The 13501-nt window shown below is 37.9% G+C and overlaps 1 protein-coding gene across 1 annotated transcript; it reads right to left on the minus strand.

Annotated features, from left to right (window-relative positions):
• Window positions 1-2073: 2073 nt before the first annotated feature.
• LOC144971949 (uncharacterized) lies at window positions 2074-13150 on the minus strand. The gene is made up of 3 exons (XM_078913025.1): window positions 12326-13150; window positions 5554-5701; window positions 2074-5267 (listed from the first exon to the last, which is right to left on the minus strand). The coding sequence occupies exon 3, from the start codon at window positions 4577-4579 to the stop codon at window positions 2159-2161; it is 2421 nt and encodes an 806-aa protein (XP_078769151.1). The 5' UTR covers window positions 4580-5267; window positions 5554-5701; window positions 12326-13150; the 3' UTR covers window positions 2074-2158.
• Between the last annotated feature and the right edge of the window lie 351 nt (window positions 13151-13501).

A 13501-nucleotide genomic window follows, 5' to 3' on the forward strand; every position in this document is an offset into this window, starting at 1 on the left:
CAACACTGTCGAACACAGAAAAAAAAAACTCCTTTTATAAATTTTGGCCGGAAAACTATTGCTTCAAGTTTTTAATATCGATCGATTAAACTGATCAAACATCTTGTCCAAACGCTCAAACCTGAGACTTCCATTCGGTCTTCAAGGAAGTTCCAGAATTGAGAATTTTTGACAAGACGGGGGTCATTTTGATCGATCCATATTTAATTTGAAGGACAAGTTTTCTTGTCAAAATTTTTAAAATATGTTTTTCATAGAACTGCAGAACAGACTAAAACCATTCCAACCAAGAGACGAATCCAGCCCGAGATACATCTCTGTCATTGCTGATTAGGTGATAACACAATGGTGCTGACAAGTAAAATAAAATAAAAAATAACATAAAAGTCCCTTTATTCATACCAAAGGGGAAATTTGTCTCTAGGGTCTATTCCAAGGGAGGACTGGAATAACCCAGGTGTCAGCCGCAGTGCAGCGCCGCAAATTGAGCTAGGTTGAGGTGATTTGCTCAAGGCCACAGAGCGCAGCGGCGGGTGATCGAACTCGGTACCTTTCGGGTGCGAGGCAAAGACTGTACCGTTGAGCCACGAGGCCCCCCCCCCCCCCCCCAAAAAAAAAAAAATTACTGTCCCGCTTGTAAAAATTGTCAAGCAACAAGAAGGTAATTGAGTGGACTGGATGGGTTTTGATATTCAATGGCATTAAAGAATGCCATGATTTTAAAACATCAAATCATGTCTTGGCAATATTGCATTTCCTACAGTGCAATGCAAGAAAAAAATAGGCTCTCGTGCGGCATCCCTTAAGCATTCCATAAACTAATATAAATAGTCCATCAAACAAACGTCTGATGTCAACAGGAATCACTCTCCTGTCCAAAATAAGAAAATAGGGGGTAAATAATCATGCCCAAGGAAAGGAAACTCGAAAGTACCCGATACCTAGTACAATGCCTTAACAACTCGGCCAACCCCGCCCCCGCCCCTACCCCCGGGCCCTACTAGAAGACAAACATAGATAAAAACCCTTCGTCTCAAATCGGTATTTTTGTCAATATCAATTTGATGTTAAAAACTGAATGAATAGCAAAGTAAAATGTGAGTGTAAAATGTTTATAAATTAAAGGCGATAAGTATCTAGATCTATGTTGTTTCATAAAGTGTAAAAAGCTGAATCATTATATTACCGACTATTTCAACTTTAGATCTAGATACATTATCGGCCTTTTATTAACCCTCACACGACACCGGTCTGAAGCGGTGGCTCGCATATTAACACACACGCGCATGCGCGCGGGCGCACAAATAAATTCCATGGAAACCCCACGCCCAGCACAGGTCCGGCATAGCCCAAGTACAACTCCAACACAGCCCCAGCTCAGCCTCAGCCCAGCCCCACTCTGGCTCCACTTGCAGCAATATCTTAGTTCAAATACAGGAAGATCAACTCTTGTCTTAATTACTTTGTGTTTTAGATCTTTTAAGTATTTCGACAAAAGTATTCTTGGTTTGCGGGGTTTCTTTTCAAAAATGTTATCTTATCAATGCATCACTCGATGCGATTTAATGTTTTAACAGAAGAATAAATAAGAATAAATGAAGAGAAATTTAAAAACAGAAAAGGAGAAGAATTGAGAAAAGAGAGAGAGAGAGAGAGAGAGAGAGAGAGAGAGAGAGAGAAAGAAGAGAGAGAGAGAGATAGGGAGAAAGATGGAGAGCGGGAGAAGGAGACAGAGAGAGAAAGAGAGAGCGGAAGAAAGGAAGAAAGAAAGAAAGAACGAGAGAGAGATAGAGGAGAGAGAGAGAAAGAAAGAGAGAGAGAGAGAGAGAGAGAGAGAGAGAGAGAGAGAGACGCAATCACATGACGGTTTGTAATAAAAAGAATGATGCATTAAACATGATATCACTCAAGCGGCAGTGAAATATAAACTCTGTGTCTCATTTGAAACAGAATGCTTATCGAATCCATTCTCTACCAGAGAGAAAAGTCAAAGGGATAAAAATGAGCGAAACCCAATGGTATGTTTAACGCCATTACTCCATTCGCCTAATATTTTTGCATCATTATATTTGAGAATACAACGGAGTTTATTCGAGATTCGTTTGAAATAAAGAAAAATACCAACAAAACACTAAATAAATCTCTTTTCTAATCTAATTTACTTGATTGTCTGAGTCCCTTTTCCTAATGCCTTACAAAGCATCAAAAGTTGACTTCGTTTATCATTTATCCAAGAAGCTGTTTCAAAAGTCTGTTCGATTCCATGATTTGTATTTTGCATAAAATAGAACTTGCTTTTTCTTTTCTTTTTTTCATCGCGTTGTAAACTATTAAGTTCGCTCGCATCATCTTCACTCGAATGCTCTTTTATTAAATTATATAACCTGTTTTTAATTTCTCTATTCAAAATTTCGTCACAGTGATATGAAATGATGCTGACAATGAAATCATTATTAACAGATTCCATAAGATCTTCGATGTTTTCTTGATTGAATAAAGCAGAGCGTCGAGTGGATTGCTGTCTTTGCGATTCTGAATTAGATCTTGACAATGCGTCAACAAATTTAGACAGAGATTTTGCCCCTTTAGATATTCGGTTTGATGCCTGGTTAAAATGATACAATGGATTATCAAACATTTTTGCCGTTGGGTCATTCATTTGAAACATGGACGTAAAAGATGTGTCAACAGGAAACATGTTAAATCCGTTGCCATCGAGACCGTTTGCATTGCCATTGAAAGTAAACATATTTCCAATGCCATTTGTGTTGGCGCCGTTATTATTGTCTGTGCCGCCAAAATTGTTATTTAACGTAAAAGGATTAGACAGAAAATCATTTCCTTCAAAATTCGCCAAGAAGGGATTATTCATGAAATCGTTATTGGCGGAGAACGGGTTAGCAGAACCTCCCATTAACATGGCGGCACTGAAGGGCGATGCTCCTGCCCCTCCACCATTTCCGCCACCATTCCCACCGCCACCACCACTACCTCCCATAGCTGCACCAAATGGAGAACCACCCGGTCCCGATCCTCCCCCACCGACATTATTACCGCCTTGATTAAAAGGGGAAGCAAAATTTCCCCATGTCTGCCCACCTCCTTCGTTATTTCCTTTATTATTATTGTTTCCACCATTGTCAGGTACGTTAAACGGTGTACCAGTACCGGGAAAGCCCGATGCAAGCTGACCATTATTGTTATTGTTAGCCCCACCACCACTCTGACCGTTTCCGCTTCCAAAATTGAATTTTGCTGAGCTGCTTGGCACGCTAACTTGACCCCCGCCACCAATGGTAAACCCACTAATTGGCGCGCCGCCTCCAGTAAATGGATTGCCGCTATTGGCAGCTGGACCTCCTCCATTTTGACCACCGGGACCACCACTATTTTGACCACCGGGACCCCCACCATTTTGACCGCCGGGACGGCCACTATTTTGACCACCGGGACCACCACCATTTTGACCACCGGGACCGCCACCATTTTGACCACCTGGAGCACCTGAGGCTGCACCAGGCCCAGGTCCACTAAAAGCAGGATTGTTACCGCCACCGAAAGGTGAACCATTACCACTGACACCGCCACCTACGCCCTTTGGATCGGTATTTATTACATTATTACCATTACTACCTGGAGGTGCTCCAACAACATTAGGTTTACTTGAAATCGCTGGGCTATTGCCTCTTATAGGATTACCAATGTTATTATTGTTGTTACCCCCCATGTTCATAAGGAACTGGGGTATAGCGAAAGAAGTACCCGAGGCGGATACAACATTTCCTGGGTTGTCATAGCCATCCTGATTAAGCCATTGAGACATCTGACCTGATGGTGAAATTCCGGATGATTCACCCAATAAACGAGCCAAAGACCCACCTTTAGACACTAATCTTCCTCCATTTGTTGATCCTCCTCCATTCATCATATATGAATTACCCCCTCCTCCTCCTCCTCCTCCCATTCCACTTCCCATTCCAAATCCTTGCTGACTTCCAAAGCCAGCACCACCAGTACCACCTTGAGATCCGCCAAATCCGGGCGAACCAGAAAACATTCCTGCTCCATTAGATCCTCCTTGGGAAGATCCAAATCCAGCAGATCCTCCTCCCGTGCCAGCTTGAGAACCTCCAAAACCTGGGTCAGAAAATCCCGGATTTGTCATTCCACTGAATTGCCACGCATTGTTATTTTCATTCATCCCTCCAGCAAACATCATAGCACCTCCATTAGCCATCATTGAACCACCTTGACCCATGAAATTACTAAGAGCATTGCTACCTGTCGATCCTTCACTCTTCCCTCCGCTCGAGGATGTCATAGCACCTGTGCCTTGCATGGGAAACCCACCGCCGGTATTACTGGTCCCTGAATTTGTGCCTCCATTGCTGCCACTACTGGTCGATCCACTGGGCGGAACACCACCTAAAGACTCTTGGAGGGAGCCAAAGCCAGCTCCAGTTTTAACACCTGGGGAATTCTGCGATTGGGCAAATGTAAAAAAACAAACTGGCAGTGTTATCCATGCTGTTGCCCTGAGAGCCACCAAAACCGGGTTGCATTCCTGCGCTACCAGCATTACTACTGCTCCCACTTCCTACAGTACCTGATGATATAAGACTGTTCATTGCACCTGTGTTGGATGTACCGAACCCCATCATATTGTTATTATTGGCTCCCATCGCATTTCCATTTGTACCAGTATTTGATGAACCGCCACCGAATCCTCCAAAATTTCCAAACGAGTTTGAATTAGTAGAAGACCCTATGGCACCCCCTGAAGTCATCCCACTGCTTCCAGTATTTGATCCCATACCAGATGAAATAGCTCCAGAATTGACTGAAGGAGACGCCCCGCCGCCTTGAACAAATCCCATATTATTTGAAGAACCTCCCTGGACTTGCCCCATTGTATTACTGCCTCCCTGCTGTGTCAATGAGAACCCATTGTTGTTGGTGTTGAATCCAGAGGACGATGTAAAAGATGACAAGGAAGACGATGATGATGAAGATGATGACGATGGAGTTCCTTGATTGGTGTTGGATTTTGCAACGTTTTGCCAGATGTCATAGGAAAAAGAGTCGCGTTTCCCACCTCCACTGTTGGTCATCGATCCTGTACCTCCCCATGGGTTCTGTGACGAGCTTGAAGATGATGAAGACGATGAAGACGGTGGGTTTGACCCGGAAGAAGATGGCGATGCGAGTGATGATGATGATGATGATGATGGTGAAGATGACGACGATGATGATGCTCCATTGGAATCCTGGGGTAGTTAGAATGAAGAAAGAATTAAACATCGTTATATTGCAGGGTTGATTCCCGATCCCACATTGTTTTATTGTATGAAAATAATGCTATAATCTTTAGATGTTTCTATGATTTTAGATAACTATACCTTTTTCATATGCATTTCGATGATGATGAGCGTGATAATGGTGATGATGATGATGATGATGATGATGATGGTGATGATGATGATGATGATGATGATGATGATGATGATGATGAAGATTAATAATGATTATGATGATGATGATGATTGTATATACCTTGAACCAAATGGACATGTCGTTTCCAGAATTTTTGGATCCAGACCAAACGTCGTTGTTCCACCAATCGCTTGACGATGACGACGACGACGACGATGATGATGATGATGATGATGAAGACAAAGAAGATGACGCTGTTTGTGAGGAGCTGAAAATAAAAATTTTAAAATATACATCTTTTTATAATAAATTTTGAGACGGAAAAGTGGTTGTCAAGTAGATACTTATTTCACTTTTTTTTCTTCTGGTGAATTTTGGACTCCTTCCGCACTAGGACAAAACTGTCCCAGGACAAATTTGTCCTGTCCCGCTGGAGAAAACTTCTATTCAAATGGGGTTCCGCACTAGGACAGGACTGTCCCGGGACACACCTGCGCGAATGCATTATTTTTTAATTTTTTTTTACAAGATTCAAAAGTTAATTTGTAGGCAATTGTCAATATAACTCATACAAGAATATAATATTTTCATCAACAAATCAAGTAAATAAAATCAATAATAAAGCAAGGCAAACAATGATAGTAATAATGATAGTAATAATCATAATAATAATAATAATAATAATAATAATAATAATAATAATAATAATAATAATAATAATAATAATAATAATAATAATAATAATAATAATAATAATAATAATAATAAATGATAATTATAATGGTGATAATAATAATGTAACATCTTCTATTTAATAGATTAGTTATTTAATAGTTTGAATTATAAATTAATAAGTTAAAAAATAAGTCCTTGGTACAACTCTAATAATTCACATTTTATGAATCAACATAAGATACGACATGACGATAATGATTTTTTACACTGTACAATGGGGTTTGTTTACATAAGATTTATATAATCATGAAATATTCTTATAGCAAGAGTAATATTATTGCTGCTGCTGCTACTACTACTACAACAACTACTACTACAACTACTACTATTACCACTACCACTACCACTACTACCACTACTACTACTAGTACTACTACTACTACTACTACTACTACTACTACTACTACTACTACTACTACTACTACTACTACCACTACTACTACTACTACTACTACTACTACTACTACTACTACTACTACTACTACTACTACTACTACTACTACTACTACTACCACTACTTCTACTATTACGACTACTACATCTACAACAACAACAACAACAACAACACATCTACTACTACTACTACTACTACTACTACTACTACTACTTCTACTACTACTACTACTACTACTACTACTACTACTACTACTTCTACTACTACTACTACTACTACTACTACTACTACTACTACTAGTAATGGATGAAATAGAGGTTGCATATTTCTGTGCTTTACTATGTGGAAAAAAAAAGACAAATTGAAAGAGAAAACAATATTGGGTGCATCCTTTAATGACCCAAAGATTGCTCAAGGGTCAATTCCGTAGACTCTATGGTGATCTCCGATCTTATCTTAAAATGACTTTCTTGGAATCACCTCATTTTAACCAGGTGCAAATGAGTACCGGTTCGCTGATGAAAGTAATCTTTGACGGACTAGTATCATTCAAGAGGATAATAGAAAGTCAGCATAGCTCGGTGGTACGGTCTTTGCTTCGTACCCGAAAGGCATCAGTTCGATCACCCGCTGATGCCCTGTGTTGCCTTGAGTAAGTCACCTCGCCTAGCTCAATTTGCGGCGCTGCACGTTACGTTAATTGTCCGCTTCACGCTATTGAAACCGGGATAACTCCTGCACCATTGGCTACAAGGCTCTAAAGGAGTTAATTTGTCTTACAATGAGTCCAAGTGGCTCAGAAGGACTTACTTAAAAATATTTTCATTGAAAATTCCCGAAATAAATAACGATAAAGATAATTGATCCCATAAGGTACCGAATAGATGTGCGACCGGTTTTAGACACGTTACTGCTGTGTCACTTCTTAAATTATATTTATAAACATACGTTTTTAAATTGCCGAAAATGTTTATGTTGCTATGCCTTCTGTACGTGGTTTCATCACATAGAATTATTTTTTGAATTGTTCTTGTTTTTTTATATTCAGAATTGAAATAAATAAATAAATCATAACTGTGAAATTGAATGTAAGCTTCAGTTTACTATACGAAAACAGATAAAATGGACGTTTCGGGTTTCCCCTTCATCAACAACACATGATGAATTAAAAACTACAGGCGAATGAGATAATGTGGTAGTGGCGTTGTTAAGATGCTTAAACAAAAACATTGATGGGCAGGAAATTGTATGCTACTTTGTGAGGAAGCGCGAATTAAAACAGAGCAATAGAAATTTATAAAAGGTGCGTACTTAATTATGTTAAAAGAGGGGAGGCGGGGAGGAACTGTGTAATGCAGTATAGAAGACAGTGAACTAAAATAAAGTGTGGACTATTGTTGGAAAATAAATACAATGGAATTGGAAATAAATACAAATTGTAAGGGATGTAGGTATTAATATATTAGTGGCATTAGCAGCAGCAGAAGCAACAGTAGAAATAGTAGTAGTAGTAGTAGTAGTAGTAGTAGTAGTAGTAGTAGTAGTAGTAGTAGTAGTAGTAGTAGTAGTAGTAGTAGTAGTAGTAGCAGTAGTAGTAGGGATGCAGAAAATAAAGACAGGCATTTCAATTTTGACACGGCGCCGCCAAGTCTGGGACTTTTTTGTCCTAGTGCGGAAGTCTGCTATATTTTTCTACTATCACAAACGATATGAACACGGGACTGGGACAGTCCTGTCCCGTTGATTTTGTAGCATTTCACAACGGCTTGGGACACAACGGGACTGTTTTGTCCCGTCCCAATAGGTGCGGAAGATTCCTCTAAATTCTATATGTTACAGATTTGGGACAGGACTGTCCCAGGACAGTCCTGTCCTAGTGCGGAAGAGGGTTTAGTCTTATAGCGAGTCAGATTTATATAGGTCATTAATCTGGATATAATATAATATGCCAAAATATTCGAACCTTTTCTTTGCACCCCCGTACAAAATTGAAATCCTATGGAGACTGCCTGCTTCAAGTTTGACCCTTCAACCTAGAATTTCCTCCCTGAACCTGTAAGATTATTCTGATAGATGCACTTTGACAAAACCAAGAAAAATCTGAAAACTTTCCTCTTTGACAAATACCTGTTCTCAATAATTATATTTTAATGTAATTTCCTCTTGCATGTCTTAAACTGCCATATTTTTGCGCGCGTCTGTGTGTGGCTCTGTGTCTGTGTATATGTTTATACACATATGTGCAAAAACACTACACTTGTTTTGAGTCAATTCGTTTGAGTTTTAAGAGAGCAAATTGGAAAAATGTTACATCACAGAAATAAGCAATATCTTTAATATAATTTTGAAATCATTTTCAGCTTATGGCCGCCTTCAGGCAGATGAAGCCTAGTCTCTCTTCCAGTTTGAATATATATATATATATATATATATATATATATATATATATATATATATATATATGTAAATTAAACAAATATAATTCATTTTTTCCGTGATCTAACGGGTCTTAGTTGTTTCATGAATTAATCATAAGGTTAGGTTTGATGTAATTCTTGAGATGGAGCAGTATAACGCCGGCTATACACACCTTTTTTTCATTTCATTTTTGTTTGAAAAGGAACTTGATAGCAATACTATTGTTTAATAATTTCCGAAATTGAATGTGCAATGCCGTATTCACTTTCCTTGTTGCAATCATAGGAGTTCCCGTTCTAAAATTAGACTACGGTTTTACGTCACTTACAAATGATGAATGAATTTTGTGACGTCAACTAGTATTTACATTTGAATTCCTTTTGCCGCAGTTTCTCTCTCTATGACGAATTTTGATTCGCAATACCGAATTTGAAGCACAATAAAGCGCATTTGCTCTATAAACACTAGGGTGTGGTGCCCGAATTTCGACACTGGTCGTAAAATCGACACTTTTAGATAGCCTGCTTTTAAACCTGTTTTTCACCTAAATTTGTTTTCGGACATTGAAAAATTGCTATCATCTTAACCGCCGATAAATTTTCTTTCTCTTTCACCTACTTTTCGATTAAAACACCGATGGAAAATTTTGTTTTTCCATGCGTAAACTTACGGTTCACGAAATCCGCTTCAACACCTTAATTACGACATCCTCCAGGAAAAGGTGGCGCTTTTGAGATTTTGAAACTTCTGATTCATTAAAAGTAAGTATCCTTTTATTCAAGACATCTTTTCTGTACGATCTAGGTCACATCGCTTGCATTTCAGTCTCTGATCTAATCAAAACCTGACTAAAACATAGTTTTAAGTGCACATCTTACGAAGGGATGACGTCATTTCAACACACATTTTCCGGTTAAATTTCGCAACATCGGCAGAGGCGATACCGTCTGCAGGTAGATGGGGTGTTCAAAGCTATAAGCTATTCTTAAAGCTATTCTTTTTATCAATGCATATCTGTAAATGTGAACCACCGCCTCTATTCGGTCTTATATCGGAAAGAAACAAGTTTAAAAATTGGATTTAAAAGAAAAGCCGACGACAGAAAAAAACAAAAATGAGCATAAGGTAGTCCAGCCAATTGGTCCATGGAACCGGAGTTTATCCCGGTTGCTATAGTGTGAAACGGAAAATAGCAATTACTTTCTATCCTTTGGATGGGACCCTAGCCTATCGCAAAATACTTTCCACCAGATCGAACAGACCCAGCTACACAATCACTGCTAAGTGGGCAGGGGGATCAGAACAAATGCCCGCTGCATCCGGGATTTATCACGGTCCCTTTGCGTATGAGGCAAGTGCTCTACCAAATGAGCTATCGGAACGCCCTAGCACAAAGTTGGTTATTAAAAATAATAATAAACGATACCCATTCTCTCCATTGGGCCAAATCAATGCAAATCAATATTTGTGAATTCAACTTTAAAATCAATGTTAAACGCCGACATATCACAGCGTTGAGACAGAAGGTCATTAATGTATCTGTTTACAGTTAAATCAAAAGGCTGTGTAAAATTATTGAATATTGTCGCCAATTTGGACACACTATCTTATTATTATTATTATTATTATTATTATTATTATTATTATTATTATTATTATTATTATTATTATTATTATTATTATTATTATTTAAAAATATTTAATTGTTATCATCATCATCATCATCATCATCATCATCATCATCATCATCATCATCATCATCATCATCATCATTATATTATTTGTAGGTTCAGTCAACGTGCACATATTAGAAGAATTGATGACCAAACTACATCATTAATTATGGGCTTGGTTTACATTGTTGCAAAGGGCCGTATTTCGTGTTGGTTTGGAGGGTTTTTCTATTAATCACAACAAACAGCCCCAAACGGTTTGGGTTATCAGACCAGTAAATAAGTCAACTCCAAGAAAGTACATTTTATTGATATACTAGGGAAGGGAAACAACTGATTAAATACATCACAAATTAATGTGAAATAATTATTGTCATTCCTGTTTATTTAGTCTTAGGACTTCATAACATAATTTATTGAGCTTATTATATCTATGCTCAGAAGTTTTAATTTATCATTCTTCAGACTTTACCAGACTTAAGTAGTGCGGTTATCTGGTATTGTGGCATGACACTCGCTTTCGAATCGGAAGGTCCTAGATTCGAGCCTCGCTCGGTGCATAATCGAGTCCTCTTTACTTACATTCCCTCATCGTATCCATGTTTAAAATGAGTACCTGGCGGTTAAACAGCGTTGTCCATGTCGTAAAAATATATAATATCGCCTAACAGACGTCATGTCTCGTTCTACATGTTACATGTTGCTGTTGGCCATGGGCCCCTTGTAAAGCGCCTAGAGCACATTAAGAGGATACTGCGTTACATAAAAGCTTTGGAAAAACTCGGCCATAAAATTCACCATTCAAATATTGATCGAATTAAATGACCCTCTTATTGGTAGCTATAGTCATCGAGAGTTTTTTAAAAATATGTGAATCACACATTTCTCAGCAAGCGTCATTCAGACTGCGAGGCTTACTACTACTACTACTACTACTACTACTACTACTACTACTACTACTACTACTACTACTACTACTACTACTACTACTACTACATTTTGGCAAAAATCTCTCAAATCTGGGACCTGGCGAGAGAGTTTTTGTTAAAATGAGGGTCATCTTAATCGATATGGTATTAGACAGATGGCTTTTCTAGCCAAATTTTTTAATTCGAGTTTTCCCAGAATACGGCAATTAACCGGTTAATTAAGCCACTATTGAGTAATACAATCTAATGGTGCATTGATCTTGATGGAAGATAGGAAACAGACATAACTGTAGTGAACAGCGCTCTGTCTGGAGGTTCAGCCATACGCTCCGAATACTTAGCTAATAATAGGGCAGTGAAGTCGTGACGGCACGCCTTCCTCTTTTCCGGTTCAAAACTCATTGAAAGTATATATGCATAGTGATTTCAGGTGATATTTTCTTATCGTCGTCATTATAACCATCCTTATCTGCATCATCATCATCATCATCATCATCATCATCATCATCATCTTCATCATCATCATTATCATCATCACCATCATCACCATCTCATTATCAAAATCGAAGTTATTATATCCAGCAGCTGCTACAGCAGCATCAAGAATAGTAGCACGATAGCGACAAAAACAACAACACATTATAATTGTCAACAACAACAACAACATCAATATCATTATCATTAGCAACACCGATATCCCAATCATCCAACCACCCTTCCTGATTTATTCCACAAGTACGTACCTTATTCCATCATCCGAACCTTGACTGAGGCCGAAACCAGGTTGAGATCTAAAGAGTGGACCTTTGAGTCCATAGCTTCTGATGACGTCAACTTTCATCTCTGGAAGTCTTAGAGGGGGTCCAACCCCAAACACAAATCTTTGTTGCTGTTTACCGCTAGCAATTTCTAAAACATCATCCGTTTTTCCTGTATTTATTGGAATTTCTTCTAGAATGGAGTCAACTTTGGATTTTTTGTAATTCTGGATTTCTTGGATTGCAGATTTTCGTGTTCCAATCAACATATTCTGGTTTTTCTCTCCTATGTGGCGATTATTTTTCAAGTCTGAATATTTTACTTTTGGAATATTCTCATTGATTTTCACATGTATTTTGTCAAATGATTTATCGTTATATTTTGTATATATTTTTGATTGTCTCTGTGATTTGTCCTGCCAAATGTATTTTCTTATTCTTGAAAATATTTTTTTGTTATTATACTTGGTTTTTGAAGAGAGATGAGATGTCCTTTTTGAATCCACTTTATAAGCAGGGTGTTCCTTAGGTTTTTCATCTCTGAATAAAATGCTATTCGTTTGAGTGCCCTGATTAAGTTGAAGCTTAGAGAGACTTGTTGGTTTCTTGAAGAATGTTGTCATCGAAATAAGAGGAGAAAATACGTGAGGCATTTGAAGTGTTGGTCTTGGATAAGGAATAAAAGAAGGAAGAGAGGGAGGATTTGGAGGAGTTTGACTCTTTCGATGATGTGTTCGATGTAAGTGTGTAACTTGACAATCAACCAGTGTTGGTATCAACAGGAGGAGGGAGAAGAATACGTTCATTTTCCTGGGGAATGATAGAGAAATATTTTTTTAAATTATACTGTGATTTTTGTTTGTTTGTTTGGTTTGTTTGTTGGGGTTTTTTTTTTTTTTTTGTTTTTTTTGGTTTTTTTTTGTTTGTTTGTTTTGTTTTGTTTTGTTTTTTTGTTGTTGTTTTTTTTTTTGGAGGGGTGTTGTTAAAATCATTTTAAAACTTTTGAATATTTGAAAGCAAGTAGGTGTTATATAAAATGGTTAGATTTTTTAAAAAGAAAACAACCGCTCAATAATCACACAATATAGTTGTAGAATTATTTATGCTATATGCCTTTTTTCGTTAAAAAGATTTATATTTCTCCATCAGAATCCTCATATG

The sequence above is a fragment of the Berghia stephanieae genome, chromosome 4, assembly GCF_034508935.2.
Source record: "Berghia stephanieae isolate SIO BIC M18660-M18661 chromosome 4, UCSD_Bste_1.3, whole genome shotgun sequence".
Taxonomy (NCBI): Eukaryota; Metazoa; Mollusca; class Gastropoda; order Nudibranchia; family Aeolidiidae; genus Berghia; species Berghia stephanieae.